The 19,862-nt window shown below is 43.3% G+C and overlaps 1 protein-coding gene and 1 long non-coding RNA gene across 12 annotated transcripts in view; one reads left to right on the top strand and one right to left on the bottom strand.

Moving 5' to 3' along the window:
• Window positions 1-19,862, bottom strand: part of LOC147024860 (uncharacterized) — a 116,953-nt gene that overhangs the window by 40,249 nt on the left and 56,842 nt on the right. For 8 of the 11 annotated variants that reach the window (XR_015059234.1, XR_015059232.1, XR_015059240.1 and 5 more), the window contains one exon: window positions 6,432-6,527. This is a non-coding gene — a long non-coding RNA (uncharacterized LOC147024860). Of the gene's footprint in view, window positions 1-6,431; window positions 6,638-19,862 lie in introns of those variants that run through there. The other 3 variants (XR_015059242.1, XR_015059236.1, XR_015059239.1) reach the window with 2 other exon arrangements.
• The window catches only part of SLC6A9 (solute carrier family 6 member 9), a 183,575-nt gene that overhangs the window by 142,659 nt on the left and 21,054 nt on the right, over window positions 1-19,862 (top strand). Inside the window, exons 9-12 of the mRNA XM_085885178.1 lie at window positions 773-876; window positions 1,088-1,325; window positions 14,107-14,241; window positions 14,354-14,453. Coding sequence (XP_085741304.1) covers window positions 773-876; window positions 1,088-1,325; window positions 14,107-14,241; window positions 14,354-14,453 — 577 coding nt within the window. The remainder of the gene's footprint in view (window positions 1-772; window positions 877-1,087; window positions 1,326-14,106; window positions 14,242-14,353; window positions 14,454-19,862) is intronic.

The following is a 19,862-nucleotide window of genomic DNA, read 5'->3' as shown; positions in this document are numbered from 1 at the left end:
CACAATTGGGCCATAAGGGTTTCGGTGGCAATACCCCACGTCACACTTGAAACCATGGCTGGGAGAAATCACAGATGAGGCCCCAAGATACAAGTTATGAACAATCCATATGCAGTTCACATATAATGTGATCATGGTGAGAAAAATTACAGGCAATGGGATTCATCATTCATGCATAAAGACTCATTTAAGCACCTTTATTAGCTATTGATCATTTCAGCCTACCTTGAGGCATCACAAGTTGAGACGGCTCTGATCCGTTCATGGAATGCTTTAAGCACGCCATATTCCCTCCAAACTTCTTCCAGTTTAGTAGGAACTTTTAAAAAAAATACGTTAATCGTACGTTGGACGGAATTGACTGATTCGTTCATGGTTATGATATTTTTTTACATCCGGTAGGTGTGCTCCATGAAACCTCATGCTGAGATATTTATAAACCTTAATACTGGAGTTTGTCCAAGGCAGAAATCTCCCCTTTGATGGGAGGGGGTTGGGGGAGGGTGGCAACTTAAGTCGCTAGAACCTCTGTCATGTGACCCTTACTCCCCCTGGCAAGTTTGGTTGAGATTGGATAAGTATCGACAAAATGTATTGCCATCAGACAGACACTAAATTGCATATTTTATTATGATAAAAAGCACTTTATAAGTTGCTTTGATTTTTAATTTTTTTTTTTGGATAATGCATGAGGTGTACACCACATTGAGATTTAGAAAGAAATGACAGGTGGATGTTCACTTTTAATTTTGATATGCTTTCTCTCTGGCAGGTTTGGGGGGATGCAGCCTCACAAATTTTTTTTTCCCTCGGTTGTGCCTGGGGCGGTCTCATCACCATGGCCTCTTACAACAAGTTTTACAACAATTGCTACAAGTAGGGTCACAGTTATGGTGCCGTCACAGATTAAGCCTGTTGAATCCAGGCCATCATTAGTAGAGAAAAGGCAAAAAAACTACAGTCTATGCGAATTGAACATGATGTCATAGTATCACCAGCTATGTGTTTATAAGTGAACACCATACAGACCAACCCAGGGCTTGTGGTTTTATTACTATCTGTCCCCTTTTCTTCTGACTCTCTCCAGAGACACCATCATCATCACACTAGCAAACTGTGGAACAAGTGTTTACTCCGGCTTTGTTATCTTCTCCATCCTGGGCTTTATGGCCCATAATCTTGGTGTTGAGGTCAGTGAAGTGGCAGAACAAGGACCTGGCCTGGCTTTTGTTGCCTACCCAGAAGCACTCACTCTCTTACCAGGATCTTCATTTTGGGCTGCACTCTTTTTCTTCATGCTCATTTTACTTGGACTTGGGACACAGGTAAGCATGGGCTTATGTGAAAATTTGGAAATGCTAAATAACTAATCATCGAAAAAGATTTGATTCACATTGAATTAATTTTGTGTTACACTATGATATAAGGCCAAAAAAATAAAATGTTAAGTTTCCGGTAACCCGAACTACGCCAATAATTCCTGCTGACCCCATTTATTGTTATTTTGTTTTGCGAGGGTTGACTTCAGGGCAGCCATTTTATGTACATTGTGCATGACATTACTCTGGACCATTGTTGTGGTCACCAAGACATACAAGATGTCAGACCGATGAGGTCTGCATTTGACAAACTTATGTCTCACAAAAAAGGGCTACCACCAAAAAACACTTAAAGATATGTTGTGAAGAAGAAGAAAAAGAAGTCGATGAATAATAATAATAATAACAAACCGGTAGGTGGCGATGGGTTGCCGAGTATGCAAACTATAAGATATAGTAGTGGGGAAACTTAGCATAACAATTGTGCATTTTGTGAGGAAAGCACCAAATTTGGCACACTAGTAGCCTAACATATTATGAACAGATTTGGATATTGGGCCATCTCAAAATTTTGGATGTCAGTGGAAAATGGCTGCCACAGCCATCAGCGGCTGAATTTGAGATGGCCCAATATCCAAATCTTTTTCATAATATGATAGGCTACTAGTGTGCCATATTTGGTGCTTTCCTCACAAAATGCACAATTGTTATGCTATATATAGCTAAGTTGCCCCACTACAGAGCAAAATGGATGTCATATAGCGGATAGGGAATCACCTTAAGATTATGCATATCAAATCTCATCCAGTTCCATCTACTGATATCTACTCGGTATCCATTTGAATGAAAAGTACGGAAAATGCGGTTTGAAATCGGAAATCCCCAAAGTTCAAGGGGGTGCTGCGGGTGAACAAAGATCTAAATCGAAAATCCGGCTCGATCCTTTGTGCACAATGTAATCCAGACGATTAGTGTGAATTTTCATGACCATCCGACCATAACCCTAGGAGGAGTAGCATTTGGTGCGAAGGCACCTCCAGCTCTCGCATATTATCGATTTTTGCAGCAATTGACCTTTGACCCCTGACCGAAGCGAAATCGGTCAACATGTCCTGAGGCAAAGTTGTAGTACTCATTGAGTACCATGAACCTGCAAAGTTTCATTCATATTGATGCACTCACCTGGTCGCTAGGGGGCCTTCAATTTTCGCCAATTTTCGTGCATACCCTAATTGTAGGGGGCGCTGCGGGCAAAGTATTCCAAATATCACAAAAACAGGAATATATTTGATAGCGCATCACCTGTAGATCATTCGTGCCAAATTTCATAACCCTACGTGGGATAATGGCTTTCGGAATTGATTTCGCGTGAACGGTACCGATTTTGAAGGTTTTTCGGTTGTTGCTAGGGAACCAAAGCGTCCCTAGCAACCATCACAATTTCCAAAGCACTCGGTCATAAGATGTACCTACCACCCGAGTTTGGTCAAAATCCGCCCACGTTTACTACCAATTATGCTGATGACAAACGAACAAACATCCAAACAAACAGACAGAATTACTGACAAGAAGGGTCACCTATTTCGGAAGAAGAAGAAGAAGAAGAAGCAGAGAAGCAGAAGAAGAAGAAGTAGGAGTAGTAGTAGTAGTAGTAGTAGTAGTAGTAGTAGTAGTAGTAGTAGTAGTAGTAGTAGTATTGTGATTTTCTTGAAAATTATTTTAAGCCAGTTTTGTTACACAGTAAGAAACATTGCAAGATCTTATCATTATCTCAGTTTTGTGTGTGCCTTTAATAGACGGTACTGTACATTGTTGGGGGAGGGGCCTGGTTATACCCTGCAAACAGTATACACATTTTATTTTATACCAGCCATTACCACTTATCACTTCACTGACAGGAATACAGGGGAGGAGAGGGTGTGAGGAGAGGAGGGGAGGAGTGGGGGAAGCGGAGCGGTAGGGGAAAGGGAGGAGGGAGTGGAGAGAGGAGGGAGGGAGGAGGAAAAGGGGAGGGGGGGAGAGTGTAGAGAGTGTAGAGAGGGAGGAAAGGGGAGAGGGGTGGGTGAAGAAGGATGGGAGTGGGTATCTGGGAAGGGGAGTGTATAACAATTGCTATGTTGACGGATTATGCAGATGAGATTTAGAGTTCATTCGTTGGGGGTGGGGGGTTAAAGTTTCTAATTTTGAGGAGTATTATCCTTCATGGATGCCCCCAAAGGGCGTAATGTCGGATTTTTGTCATCTGGAAAGGGTCTAATATCTGAATGTACAAGATTTTCATGCATGGTGAATCGGAGATTAGTATTCTTCAATCCCTGCATATGTCCTGTTGAGCCATGCTTGTGATATGCTGTCTCACTGCTGAGACCAGCTTCACTGTTTAAAGGAAACTTTACAGAGATACTATTAAAGTTGGTTTAATTTAATCCTCTGACTTGTGTACACAATACTGTTTTTCCCATAATTTGGTATCTCATGATGGACATGTTAAAGTTCATGATTCTATATCTTTTCAACTATCAACATCCACATAATGGTTGGAAAGATGTAGAATCTGAAACACTGTACTGCTTCCATTTAAACACATGCAAAATAATAATAATAATCCCAACCTACCTCCCCTATTTATTTTTGGGGGGAGGTGCCTAATTGCACCACCGAGTGAACCACATAAAACAACAGAAAAATCTGTATTTCTAATCATCATTTAAAACATTAAAAATAGATGCATGCACCATTTCAATTGCAAAGTGATTGTTCAGGTTTCAATCAGGATTAAATGAACCCTTGTCCAACTCACATTCACATTTGTTCTCCAAAGCTGTGAACCAAAATCAGTTATCAAGATGTAACTTGCTTAATAACTCACAAGTGAGTGGCGTCACCTCTGACCTCACTGTTGTCATGCTACAGGTACAAATCGCAAGAGAAAAGGATAGATTTTTTTTTTGTATGCCTTGTTGAGGCTCGTATGAGAGCGAACACACAACGCACATCAAGGGGGGCATGAGACAGGAGGGGAGGGAGTGGGAAGGACAAAATAGTGGGGAACAGAGACATTTGGAGATCTGTGGAAGGGAGAGGGATGGGAGGGGGAACATGGGGAATAGAAGATGGACATTACAGGGACTTTCAGGAAGGAAAGCAGGGAATTTGAAGGAGGTGGGCTTGGGTGGATGATCGGGGGTAGAAAATATCGAGGATTTGGATGGGGGATGATAAGAGGTGGTGGTGAATAGCTGTTTTGAAGGCATGGAGGGAAGAATGGGAATGAATAGAGTGAGGGAGTTTATTCCAAAGGCGGGATAAAAGAGGAATGAAAGAGTGAAGGTGAGCAATGATTCGTGATTTTGGTAGTTTTATCAGAAGGGGGTTGTTGGTGGACCTTGAACAGCCTGCAGAAATGTGGTGGGGACAAATTGCAGAGAGAGCAGGGGGGGGGGCGAGGCTGGAGAGGAGACTGTAAAAGACAGAAAGACCACCGACCAAACTGCAGTGATTGAGTGAGAGGCCCAAAGACTCGGCCTCATTGCGGGAGATGCCAATGATCCGAAATGCCTTGGTTTCTTCAGCGTGAAGCTGAGAAAGGTGGGAGGCAGGAGCACCAGCCCAGAGGGGAGAGCAGTACTCCATCAGGCTGCGGAGAAAAGCTTTGTAAGTGGTTAGGAGCTCAGGTGGGCCGAGGAAGGACTTTGGACGACGGAGGATTCCCAGTCGGCGACTGGCTTTGGAGGCGAAGTTTGAAATGTGGCTTTCCCAGGAAATGTCATGGCAGATAGTGAGACCCAGAACCTTGAAAGAAAGGACTTCTTCCAGAGGATTGTTGAGAAAGTGGATGGGGGGGGGGGTTTCTAAATGGTTCTTTCGAAGAGAAGTGAGAGTGTGAGATTTGTCCGGATTGGAAGACATGTTCCACGTGTTGGACCAGTTTGTGATTTTATCAAGATCAGCAGTGAGCGAAGAAGCTGCTGCTTGCCGGTCTGAGGGATGACCGATGGTACAGCAGAGGGTGGAGTCATCGGCAAAGAGATATTGAGGATTTTCCAGAGAGTGGGAGAGATCATTGATGAAAACCAGAAAAAGAACAGGGCCCAGAACGCTACCTTGAGGAACTCCAGTCTTGACAGGAAGGGGGGATGAAATAACTCCATTTAGGGCCACACGTTGACTGTGACAGGAGAGGAAGTCTGCGAGCCATGAGTGGAGATGGCCTTGGAAACCATGGGAAGAGAGTTTGGTGAGCAGGGCAGGGTGCCAGACTGTGTCAAAAGCACGTGATATGTCTGGGGATACGGCTCGGATTTCCTGTCTGGCATTGAGGACCTCCATCCATTGTTGGGAGAGCAGAAGCAGCATATCCAGTGTAGAGTGACCTGGTCTGAAACCAAATTGATGATCAGAAATCAAGCCATTGGAGAAGAGGAAGGATTTGATGTCTGAAGCGATGATGGATTCCATAACCTTGCTGATGATTGGGAGAAGGCTGATTGGTCTGTACTTGCAGGGATCTGTTTTTGCACCTTTTTTGTGCAGGGCAGTGATGTTTGCTGATTTCCAGGCAGATGGCAGATGACCTTGAGCAAATGAGAGGGTGAATAGAACAGAGAGAGGGTGAGCAAGAGCGGAAGAGCAGGCTTTGAGGACAAATGGGCTGATGCCGTCTGGACCGGTTGCAGAATCTGAGTCGAGGTTTGACAGCAAGCTCTCCACCTTGTCAGGAGAAAAGGACAACGAGTCCAGGGACTGTTGGGTGCGACTGGGTAAGGTGGGTAGAGAAAGTGATGGGTTTTGGACACAAGATTTAGCTGCAAACACCGAGTTTAAGCATTCAGCTTTTTCACGTGTATTTTGGGATCTTGGGACACCTATCTGTTGTATACATGCGGTTCCAAGAACCGCAACAATATCATTTGCCAGTGCAGCTGCATAAGGATTTGCTTGATATCCGGTATTTTAAAGTGCTGAGGGTCACAGGTGAGGAATAAAAATATAGTTGTGAATTAAATCTAGTGGTTTGCATTGGTGGCACAAAATAATAAAAGCATGAGATTAAAATGGATTGAGTCATTCGCCGTAAAAAGGATCACAAGGTGCTGACATTTCAGGCTTTACCTGTCATGAATTCTTCATAATTTCAACACCTTCGCACATTCTCATCTCCACCACAGCCTTCTCCTTTTCATCTTCCTCCTCCTTTGAAATGTTCTTCTGGGGACAGATGGAGTGGGGAGAGTGTGGATAGGGAGGATCAGTACTCAAACCCTTATCCACATTGGCCATCCCTCTGCTCCCACCCACAGAATTCCGTATTGTCCATGTCAGAGGTTGCACTGCACGTGAGCAATGCAGTGCTCCCTCATATGCCACAACTCGCCAAACTGGTTGCATGACTCCAATGTACACCCAGTAACTGGATGGCCAAGTTTTCCACATCTACGGCATATACTATTGGCTGCCCAGCATAAAATATTGTCCTGATCTATCCCAATTGTTATCCTGTTTGGGATATGGGGGACCATGCCATCTTTGTATGCCCTCAACTTGATGCAATCTTGCTGAGCCCCTGTCCAAATACCAAAGCCATTATGAACAACTTGTATTGGGTCTGGTATGTCACCATAGCAACTTAGCAGAGACCTTAACAGTATCATCAATAACATAGAAACTCAGCAAAATGAGTGGCAGCCCATATTCTCCAGAACTTGCCAAGCACTCCAGCAGTCTGGAAGGACATGTAAAATCCATGAGCAAAGGAAACCAGGCAGAATAATTATTCCGCTTTAACACCCAATGCCCCGGACAAAACATATTTCCCAAAGGTCTCCCTCGGCAGGAGAGTGGACTCGGTGAATTGAAATGTACACAGTTGTGATGCGAGATCACCATGGCTGTGTACACCAGGATTCAAGGGAAAAATATGCAAAACAAAATTAATGTGGGGGCAGGGGTGAAACACTGTATAACAAGCAAGACAACACACCCAATCATAGGACAAGGCATGCTCCACCAAAATAGCATAGTCCACAAGCTGATCAGAGCAGAGACTTTCTTGCTCTTCCATGAGCCTCACTCCTTTAAATAAAGAAAGGCAAAAGGAACAAAAGAATGTGTTTTCAGGAGGGAAATCCACAGGTGAAGACACAAAACCAAACAATTAGAGAAACCAACTTATGGCAGCACCTTTTTTGCTTGAAAAAAAAGGAAAGAAACATTATAACAAAGATAAGAACGTGCATTCTGTCCCTAAGGCCAAAGTATACTGTCCAAAAAAAAATTGTCAAAATAGTTTAGGCATGCATTTCAACCCAAAGGTGAAAGAATGTGGTCAAACAAAAACATACACACCATCCCACATGGCCAGAATGCATGGTCGTACGAGCACATACATCCTAGCCAATAGGGCGAAAATGCATGGTCATAAAATACCTTATTTGGTCACTAAAAAAACGCATGGTCATATAAAAAAAACAACATAAAACGAAAACTGCCGTAGTGATGACCAGGTACCAAGACGTACCGCTTTGATACAACCCTGCTTCAATACAACCCCACTTTGATACAACGTGGGATTGACAAATTATGGACCAAGTAACACACCACATTCAATCTATTTATTGTGTATGCAGTTGACCCTTTTTCCTGGGGACATCATTGGTATCAATTGAATTATAATTTAAATAACCTGAACATGAAGTAATAAATGTTCACACTCAGGGTCCACAGGGAATACCGGGACTCCCCTGAGTCGAACAAGGTGATGCATGACCCACAACATCCTTTTTATCAAATCAAATTCAGAATGGGTAGTCTTTCTCACATATTTATTATAACATCTAAATTCAGAATCACATCTTTCAAATTTTTCATTCATCAGATAAGGTTGTTTTTTTTTCCGATGTGGCTGCAAGACCATCTGACCAACGATGTTGAAATTTTCAAACAATATTCTGCATGGCACGCCCATCAAGGTAAAAATTTTTTTTTATTTGAAACCACTTAACCTGTCCATGCAATATCTTAGGAATATGATCCACCACCCTTGGTGCATATATTTTGATAATGATGATGTTACCAGTGCATGTGGTGTGGCGGCCACATTAGTTTCAAGGATAATATTAAAAAAATTATTCTTCTGAAACCGATTAACCTATCGATGCGAGACTTTGCAGTTATGATCCAATACCATTGCTGCATACAAGTTAATCAGAAATTATTGCATCAGTGACTTAGTTTGGCAACCACATTGGTTTCAAGGAAAATATTGAAAAATTATATCTCAGAAACAGCTGTAGCAATCAATGCAAAAAATTTGCAGTTATGATCCACTACCTTTTCTCCATCTAAGGTAATATGTTTCACATCAATCCGTTAAGCCGTTTGGGAGAAGGTTTTGAAAGGATCGGTTTTTGAACTAATATGGGTGCCAAATCATGTGATCTATGACATCAACAGTTTACATTCTGCCTATGATTGGGGAGAGGATCATGTGGGTCAAGTTGTGAATTGATCAGATACTGTTCGAATTTCTATCCAACATGGCTGCCAAACCACGTGACCGATGATGTCATAATTTGCACTCTATATGCAACAATGGTGTTCGATGATACTTGGAAAGTTTCACTTCGATGGGATAAATGGTTCCAGAGAAAACATTATTTAATATTTTCCTTCAATCCAATATGGCTGGCAAACCATGTGCCCTATCAATTATTTGTGATGACCCTGGTATCTCCAAGGCTTGGGGGATATAGTTGTAAAGTTTTGCCTGAATCTGTTCAGCAGTTTCGGAGAGTCGTGTTTTAAAAGTTTTTTTGTTAAAAAAAAATATATAGTTGCCGAAACACGTGACCAATGACATCATGATTTTTTTTTTCTTTTGATCAATTTATCCCGAGATGACACTCAAAAAGTTTCATACTGATTGGATGTAGTGTTATACATGTCGAATTTTGACTGGGATACCACTTCAACAATGACCTCATGAAAAAAAATCATATTTAATCCCCATGCAGAGTACGTGCCAGATGCCAAGTATAAATTTTTTTCATGCTGCGGTTTCGGAGACACAGAGATCCAAAGTTTTTCTGTTTTTCCAACATGGCTGCCACACCATGTGACCTATGACATCGTAATTATCATTAAATCATTCTACATGAGTAGTCGCACCGATGGTGAGAAATTTGTGTCAATCTGACAAGTGGTTGCACAGGTCAGGTCAGGAATGGGAGCAGCGATGGAGCAGCGCATCGCTGTGTCCACTTTCCACCAGTACTCCAGGGCTTTCCGTCTGCTCATCCCTCAGGCAGATGCCTGGCCCATCCCTATCTCCTTGAGATGCCAATCAACCAACTGCATTCATGAGGCATGCAGTAATCCTGTTGGCCTTCTCGAACTCATGAGGCTCCCTCGCTGGGAGAATTTGGAGAGCAGGATCTGAATCAGGAAAATAAAACACATGTCCATACAGCTGCAGCTGACACTCACTGACTATGCAGTTACCAAATCTCATTTGAGTCTCTCTCAGCAACCGCTCATTGTTCAGAATGTCTGACCAGCGAGAGCCAAAGATTCTCCAAAGAGATTTGGTACCAAAGGAATTATGTATCCATCTCAGATCCTTGGTCAGAGTCCAAGTCTCACATCAGGACAGGAAGACCGGAAGCATCAAGGATCTGAAGACTCGGACTTTCACCCTCCTGCACAGGTACCGACAGTGCCACCCACACCCCATGATCCAGTGAATCCATGACCCCACAGGCCCGACCCAGACGTCTATTGACCTTTGGCTCACAGCCAGCAGAGACATGAATATCACTGCCATGGTAAGTGAATCTCTCCGTGACCTCAACATCCTCACTACAAACAGGTACAGACAAGATGGCAGCATCAAAGATGCCATTGAAAGGCTGGATCTTAGTTTTGATCCAGGGAACCAGTAATCCGAGCGGCTCTGACTCCTCATTCATCACCTTGAGGACCCCTAAAAGAATATCCAGAGTCTCAACAATACTGTCAATCGTTGACCTCTTTGGTGTAAAGCCTGACTTCTATGAGCGTTGGTGTTCAAGCAGATAGTCACGAACCCTATCAAAAATTATCCGAGCAAAGACCTTGCCCGGCACTGAGAGCAGCGGCACCCTTTGGTAGTTGTTGCAGTCCTGGTGATCATGCTTCTCTTTCCAGAGAGGGACAACAAGGCCCTTCTTCCAGTCAGTTGGGATGATGCCTGTGTTCCAGGCAGAGCACAGAACTGCATGCAATGACACGGATACAACATTTCCACTAGCCTTGATAAGTTCAGCATGGATGCCACAGATCCCAGGACCTTTACCCCCATTTCCACCGGTTCACCGCAGCCTGTGCCTCCACAAATGAAGGTGGATAATAGTTGATTGTAGGGTCAGCAATAGGGATAGTAACACCCCTGACATCGAACTCAACAGCTGGTGGATCGGCCTGGTACAGCCGCTCAAAGTAACCATCCCAGCAGGCCTTCACTTCAGACTTCTCTGTCACGAGCCCCCCACCCTCCGCTCTAACTGCAGTAGACTGAGGGGCGGGCTTGGACAAACACAATGCACGAATTCCCCTGGAAGCAGGATGAGAATCACTTGACCACAGGTGATGCTCTACTCCTCTACCCCCTCACAAATACCTTACACATCGGCCTCCTTGTTCACCCTCAGGGCACATACAGTTTTATGCCTCAACTTCCTGAACAGCTCAGCTCTGCCATTAAGCCTGGCCCTGCGATTCTGGTTCATGGTAGCAAGTGTCTCTTGAGAGGCAAGATTCGCCTTCACCATACGGTGAGTTCCAAGACATCCAATGGTAACATCAAGGATGGTGGTCTTGAAGGCACTCCACAACTCTTCAGGATTCCCCAAAGCACCCAGACCCCCCAAATCTCCACTCAGCCTGTTCGCAAACTCCTCAGCTACCCTCTCACCATGAGCTTGTCAACATCTGGCATAGACTGGGATGGTACTATTCTCCCAGATTTCAGCTGCAACTTCAGAGTTTCTACCACAAGCCTGCGATTAGTATTGAGGAACTGAGCACTCCGATCGACCCTGCACTTCTGAATCATCCTCCAGTGACCATCAACGAGGACATGATCAATCTCCTTTGCCACATCACCAGCGTTGGAATACCAAGTCCAGCGATGAGCTTGTGGGCGCTGAAACCATGAACCAGCCACCCTAAGTCCATGACTTCTTGCAAAGTCAAGGAACTTTGTGCTATTCTACTTCACAGTTCAAGACCCGTGAGGACCAACACACGTCTCATAACTACCCCTATCAGTTCCAGTCGATGCTTTGAAATCCTCCAAGACAAGAAGAGTATCTCGCCTGGGGCATTGATCAACCACAGGCTCGAGTGTGTCATATAATTCATCCTTCATGATGAGATCACTCACCTCAGTCGGAGCATATCCAAAGACAGGGAAATGACACCCGAGGAGTGACGAATCCTTCATCTCATAATACGCTCATTGACCGGTGTTACCTCAATTATCATTGGAGTCAGCTTTTTGGATACAGCTGCAGCAACTCCTTGGGCATGGTGACCATCAGAGCGACCAGAACAATAGTACGTTTTAACCACCCGCCATGATATCACCACTATCCACTCTCCAAACCTCAGAGAGTGCTGCAATACCGATGTTCAAATGCTAGAGCTCAGCTGATAACAGCGACAGGTGATCATCCTCTTTTAGGAATAGGACATTTCAGGCACCCACCCAAAGGGACCACCTGAAGTTAATCCAAGGAGACTGCCATCTGGTAGACGGCATCTCAGCACTACGCTGACACACTGTCGCACACTGACCTGGGAAGGTTACCCTGTGGTTTTCCTCTTATCATCAAAGAGTGGGGGTCCCGAAGGCTTTGCCCCAATCCCGTCATCCAGTGTGCTGCCCTGAGGTGGGCAGCTGAACAGGAGGTCCTGCCACGGAGTGGGTTTTCTATTTTCTTTGTGTTTTTTTTGAGTTTTGAGGAATGAAGGATTTTACGGGAGCCGATGTGCACATCCTGCCACGATCTCCTAAAAAAAAATACCCAACCGCAGGAGAACGTCCGCAGACACAGTTGGACATGAGTTATTGATGGCCGTTGGTTCACAAGGAGCTCCTCTGCCCTTCGACAGGTTTTGTTTTTAATGCTGCTCGGTGTCCATATCCATATACCCTCCTCACCAGGAAACCTGGTGGGTGAGATGGTTTAGTTGCCCACATCCTGACCATGACACAGGTGAGTACAGGTTTACATGGTGCCTGAAGCAAGTCACAGAACTAATCTGGCCTGACCTGTCAATATGAAGTTGCAGAGAAAATGAATTTTAAAGGGAATAAAAGATAATAAAGCCCCAAAATCACGGTGGAATAAGAATAATAATAAATATTATAAGAGAATAAATAGAAGAAAAACAAGAAGAAAAACAAGAGCCCTAATAACTAAAATAACTTTTGCGAAACCATCTTATGAAAAAGTATTTTGTGCTTGAAAAAACGTAAAAAGTTAAACATTGAAAGAAAGCTAAGGACATGCACACCCTCAGTCACAAGTCCAGAATGCACGGTCGTATGTTATCAGTTATAAACCTATTTATTCATGGGAAAAGCCTTTTTTGTAATAAAAAAAAGGTTTTAAAAAACCATGAAATACACATCCACTCCAGCCCGAAGGCTGAAGTACAGTAACCTGCAAAAGTATTCACCCCCTTCCAAAAATGCCACATTTTTTTTCCATGAATTATGATTTATGTAGAAACAATTTTTCCAAATGAACCTTTTTATTCATAACTGAAGAGATCAAATGAAGCACTGTTATAGTTGAAGGAGGTTACATGTCACGGATACCTGCAAAAAAAGACATGTACAAAAAAAACAAAAAAAAATAATTATAACTGTAAAGCCTTTAATGCCTCCTACCTTCGTTAAATATTTTCTATGCCCTTTTAACCTTCCCCAAGCCCACCTCCTTCCAAATGTCCAGTTTTTCCTTCCTGGTAATTTGTTTCTGTGTCCATTTTGTCCAACCCGTGCTTCCTCCCTACCCCTCATTTCTCCCTAGATCCCTCATTTGTCCAAATCTCCCTTTGCTTTGTCCTTAAACCCTGTTGTTGATGTCCCCCTCCCCCCATTTTCTACTGTTCCTTTTGTTCTATCGTGTCCTGGTCTGTTCTATGTTCTTGCTCTTCCACAAAGCCTTGACTTCGTTTGAAAAACAAACAAACAAACAAAAAAAAAACACCACCCTGGACAGACTCAAATGGAGAAGTCGATGTCATACAGTCGTTTATATATTTGATAAGAACAGACTCAACAAGCTTGCCAAAAAGCCAGTGCCTCAGTCCATACTTCCAGCAGCCCCTACACCAGCAACATTTGTAACTGCATATGCAAGTCAACAATCGGTCTTTCATCCCATGCAAAATGACATCAGCCACAAAACTGATTTGCTAGACTCAAGCTGAATTTTAAAATATTTTTTGCCGACAACCTGGTGGGGAGAGATGGTTCGGTGAAAGACCTGGTGACTCATCTGTCAAAGTGACAGAGAAAATCTATCATATAAAGTAATTGCAGAGGAATTATTGACTATTTTGAGGAGGACAAAGACATGAAATGTAGCTCAACTACAAGTGCAAAGATTCGATTTTCTATTTTGCAAGAAAATTGAAATACTAAAACTGATTTTCATGTTAAAATGTTTTCCATATCAGTGATATCATACTTGACGGCTCTTTGATATGTTCTCTTGTCTCTCAATCTATTCCTCAGTTTTGCCTGCTGGAGACTTTGGTGACAGCCATTGTAGATGAGGTAGACAGTGACTGGATCAGGAAGCACAAGGCCTTTGTCACATTAGGTGTTGCCATCATAGGGTTCCTATTTGGAATCCCCCTTACAACTCGGGTACAGTCACTCTTGTCACACTTTGTCGTCATCATTATCAACATAACTAAAAGCATTCACTACATTTAATTCCAATAATTGACTTTTGCAGTTTCCCTTTACTATTTTATAGGCTGGAGTGTACTGGATCTCACTTGTGGACAGTTATGCTGCCTCCTTCTCGCTTGTCATCATCTCTTGTTTCCTTTGCATTGGCATCAACTGGGTATATGGTAAGCTATGTATGTTGTATTGACTGCTGTGTTGTTTTACATCAGGAAAAGCTCATACTTAAGCAGGACATATGTTCATCATGTGTTGCACTAGTTTATCAGGAATATAATTGTGGGAAGTGAAGGGAGCAAGTTAGATGAGGAATGTAAATAAGCACATGTAAAACAAGAGAGTTCATAGAACAACTTACCCTGCGCTGTCTTGAGGAACAAGAACATGGATGGGGTCTACAAGTGGAAAATTTGAATGGTCATAATGACCTAAAATGCCATGATATTTTGTCCAAGTATTGTAAGCGGAAGGGTTTTGAAAGTGTCAAAAAGGTGATTTGTGTTCTGCAGTGTTTAAGTATATACTGTAATTCAATTGAAATAAAATAAAGATTTTAAAGGTCATAGAACAAAACATCTCGGAAGTTCCTCGCCGTTGTTGCAGTGTCTTTTGCACTATCTTATTTAGTTATTTAGGTCTTCATGCCTGTTGTTTGTATCCTTTATGACATCCTTAAAAACAGTAAGATTTCTTGTTTGGAAGGATTTTCAATTTTGGTTGACTGTCAGACAGGCAGACAGAGTAAAAAACATTATCTCACTCCTCTCTGCACATCGCAACAAATTCAGAGCCAAAATACTGCTAAAATGCAGGTTCATTTTCCAATTCATGTTCCAAAATAGAACATTCAATTGAAATGAAGTTGTTCCTTGATCATAAACTGACATTTGTAGACAGACAGACAAACAGAAGTGAATCAATTGCTCCCCCCATTTTTGCTTCGTGTGCATGGGATAATAATTTCATGCCAGTTGTGTACTCAATGGCGGGGTCGATAATTATTTACAGGCTTACTTATCATTCAATTTTGTAGTTTTCAATTTCATTTTGAAGTTCATTTTTGTAGTTTTCTTGGGAAATGTCAGGTTGAGGTTGCTACTTCTGCCACCAAAGGTGGATGGAGGTTGTGTTTTCACTCCTGGCTGTTTATCTGTCTATCTGAGCAGGATATCTCAAAAAGTCATGGATGGATTTGGATGAAATTTTGTGAACCGGTTGGGTGTGCGATGAGGACGAATTGTTTAGATTTTGATGAAGATCTGGATCCGGATCTGCATACTAGAATTCTTAAAGTGATTCTTCACCATTGGGAGATAAGGCCAAAAACAAAATATAGTTCACATATCTCAAACAGTTGTGGCCGGATTCAGACGAAATTTTGTGGACAGATTGGGTGTGTGACAAGGAGGAACTGATTCAGTTTTAGTGAAGATCCAGATCTGATAATTTTCTGATTCTTCACCATTGAGTGATGGGGCTAAAAATGATATATATGTATATATAACATGATATCTCAAAAAGTTATGGACTGATTCAGACAAGACTTGATGGATGAGTTTGGTAGGCAATAAGAGCAAGCCAATTCTATTTTTGAGGTCCGGATCCAGATCCGGCAATTCAGTTTGATACAAAACGTAAACTGTTCAGCCTGGCAGAGGTACGCGCTCTCACGAGTGCTGTTCTCATTCTGTTTGGAATCGTCATCCTTGGCTATGCCTGGTGTTGGCTTAAAGGTTGGGGTGGTGGGCTTGGGATCCTCGGATCCTGAGTTCAAATCCCACTTGGCTGTTGAATTAATACCAGGAGGGGTTGACTCTGCCTGTCATCCTTCTGAGGTTGGCAAAATGAGTAGCAGCTTGCTGGTATCCCGAGTCGGAGTGGCGACCTGTCCAAGATTGTGCCCAATAGCCAAGGAGACTGGTTAATCAGCACCAATGCTCTGCAGAGAGTATGGTCCCAACAGATGGATGGATCCTTGAATCCTTTTGGATTTTCTAAAACGCTTTTTATACTTGACAAGTCTGAAGACGACAATGGTTCACGGGCGGTATTTGACGATGTAGATTGTTTCAGAAGTCAAGGATGAGACAATGTGATAATTTTTGACCAAGTTATAAAATGATCAACATGATGTGATACGGGTGATGGGTTATGAGCTGCAAAATGTCGAAAACCCGGTTTCGTTCAACAACTTTCAAAATTTGACCTTTGCCTAACCTATGTGTCACAAAACAATGTTGTGGACATTAAAATAAGGAAACAGGAAACGTGCTACTGCTATAGCTTATTGGAGTTAGTTCGTCGAAGAAGGTCGAAACCCCAGTTCGATTCCCACAACTTTGAAAATTTGACCTTTGTGGCCTTTAAAGGTCAAAGGTCAAGGATTATGACCTTTGGTGCAAAACTTCCTCTGGAACATTCCAGGAACAATATTACGTCATATAGGCTATATGGCATTTCACACTCCTCGGATTATCCATACTTTGATGAAATCAGCGTAAAAACAAATGTGAAGGGGGCGCCACAGGCAAGGTTTTCGAGATAGAGCAAAATTGTTTGAACACTTTAGGTGGGGAATGACCTCAAGATTATGCATAAAAAATATTGTCATCCTCGCTCTCAATGTTTGGGCGGTCGTATGATTTTTATGTCAAAATTCGCAATTTTCTAAGTTCGTGACCTTGTGACCTTGACCATGGGAAGAAAATGAAAAATCGGACAACAACAAGTTTTAGATAATTCATTTTGCTGTTCAAATACGAAAGAACCCATTCCATTAAGTCAAGTACCTCGGAGAAGATAGATTTTTAATCCGACTACCCCCTAAAAATGGCTATTTTTGGGGCGTGGCTCTGCACACAAAAGGCGTAGCACGCCCTCATCCAGGAAAACATAACTAGACATTGATATCGAACACATAACCAAGTTTCATCAAGATCGGATCAAACTCCATGGGGTTATGCTCTGGACAGACAGATACACAGACAAGCCGGTAGGCGCACATGGGTAGTCGGCCGTTGCTAGGCAACGGAGGGGTCCAGAGCAACGGTTCTTTCTCACACATAACTAGGACATACCATGAACCTACCATACCAGTGTCATGTATATATGACTCATCGTCTCTGAGATATAACGAACTTCGTTTTTTTATTGTTTTCGACCAGGGTTCATTCAAAGTCTATCTTCTCCGACAGTTTTCATAGGATCCGGCTGCAAATTTTTGACAATATGGCTGAATGTACTGCCCACAGTCACTCATGGCCCAATTTTTGATTTTCTAAAAAATAATTTTTTTATGATTTTTCAAAAATTTCAAAGTCCCATTGCTTGACAACGGTGGTGTCCATAGCAACGGTTCTCATTTTCACACAACTAGGTCATGGTATGAACCTACCAACCAAGTTTCATTGAAATCGCCATTGTATTAACGGAGCACTGGACCGAACAGAGGGATCGACAGACAGACAAGCCGGTAGGTGGACATGGGTAGTCGGCCGTTGCTAGGCAACGGTGGGGTCCATAGCAACGGTTGTTTCTCACACATAACTAGGACATACCATGAACCTACCATACCAGTTTCATGTATATCTGACTCATCGTCTCTGAGATATAACGAACTTCGTTTTTTATTGTTTTCGACCAGGGTTCATTCAAAGTCTATCTTCTCCGATAGTTTTCATAGGATCCGGCTAGAAATTTTTGACAATATGGCTGAATGTACTGCCCACAGTCGCTCGTGGCCCAATTTTTGATTTTCGAAAAAATAATTTTTATATGATTTCTCAAAAATTTCAAAGTCCCGTTGCTAGGCAACGGTGGTGTACATAGCAACGGTTCTCATTTTCACACAACTAGGTCATGGTATGAACCTACCAACCAAGTTTCATTGAAATCGCCATTGTATTAACGGAGCACTGGACCGAACAGAGGGACAGACAGACAAGCCGGTAGGCGGACATGGGTAGTCGCCTACCCAATAGAACCTGACGCGATGGGCCCGTTCGATGGGGAATGACCTGATGATTAAGCACAAGAAAATTCATTATTCTAGCTTCAAGGGTTAATGTTGAAGATTGTTTTTTCGTTAAAATACGCCCACATTTAGAGGTTTTTCGGCCGTTGCTAGGCAACGGTGGTGTCCATAGCAACGGTTCTCATTTGCACACAACTAGGTCATGGTATGAACCTACCAACCTAGTTTATCGAAATCGCCATTGTATTAACGGAGCACTGGACCGAACAGAGGGACAGACAGACAGACAGAGAAACATATCGACGGAAATCTATCTATAATTCCAGCAATCTCTGTCTGTCTGTCTGTATGCGACTACTGCCGTTTCTCGACGACCGCCAGTCCGATCTGATTGAAACTTGCCAGGAATATTGCTGGGGACCCGCGGATGTGTCTTTTCGAGGTTTGATATTAATCGGACGAGCGGTTCCCAAGTTACGGCCATTTATCTGTCGACCAATGACAAGACACGGTGCTATGACATCACGAATGACGTCACAATTAATGTTTATTTATTTATTTTTGCACGATTGACGTCACAATTCTTTTTCTTCGTTTGGTGTGACGTCACAATCGACGCTGGGGACCTGAGTATGTGCCTTTTCAAGGTTTGATATTAATGTCTGTGTGTCTGTATGCGACCGCCTTTCACGACGACCACTGGTCCGATCTGATTGAAACTTGCCAGGAATATTGCTGGGGACCCGCGGATGCGCCTTTTTAAGGTTTGATATTAATTGGACAAGCGGTTCCCAAGTTACGGCCATTTATTTACCAAACCAATGACAAGACACGGTGCTATGACATCATGAATGACGTCACAATTAATGTTTATTTCATTTTAAATTAAACCAAACTAACTCTTTATATTCCTCATCACATGCTCATGGCAAACAGGGATCACAACAATTTAAAGGACACACAAGGAAGATTAAACACGGGATTTTAAAGATTACTCCTGGAATCTTTCATTTACACAGAAAAGTGCCGTTAGACAAGACAGCCGGCTAAAGAAGAATGATGAGAGAGGTGGGCAAGAGAGGGGGTAAGAGAGGGGAGGGAGAGAGGGGGGTGACAAAGAGAGGGGGCGTCACAATTTACGAGAGGGGGAGAGAGGAGGTGGCGAGAGAGGGGAATGGGAGAGGGGATGTGAGAGGGGGGTGAGAGTGGGGGTGAGAGAGAGAGAGGGGCGAGAGAGAGGAGCAAGAGAGAGGAGCGAGAGAGGAGGAGGGAGAGAGGAGGAGGGAGAGAGGAGGAGGGAGAGAGGAGGAGGGAAAGAGGGGGGCGAGAGAGGAGGGCGAGAGAGGGGCGAGAGAGGGGGGCAAGAGAGAGAGGGGGGAGAGAGAGGGGGAGAGAGAGGGGGAGAGAGGAAGGGGAAAGAGGAGGGCGAGAGGAGGTGAGAGGGGGGAGAGGGGGGAGAGGGGGCGGATGTGCCTTTTTAAGGGGGATGTGGCGAGAGAGGAGCACGAGAGAGAGGGGCGACAGAGGAGGGGAGAGAGGAGGGGGAGAGAGGAGGGGGGAAAGAGGGGGGCGAGAGAGGGGAGAGAGGGGGGAGAGGAGGGGC

This window comes from Eptatretus burgeri, chromosome 6 (assembly GCF_056783735.1).
Source record: "Eptatretus burgeri isolate ZD-2024b chromosome 6, Ebu_testis_v1, whole genome shotgun sequence".
In the NCBI taxonomy this organism is placed as follows: Eukaryota; Metazoa; Chordata; class Myxini; order Myxiniformes; family Myxinidae; genus Eptatretus; species Eptatretus burgeri.
This window is presented reverse-complemented; position numbering and strand designations above follow the sequence as displayed.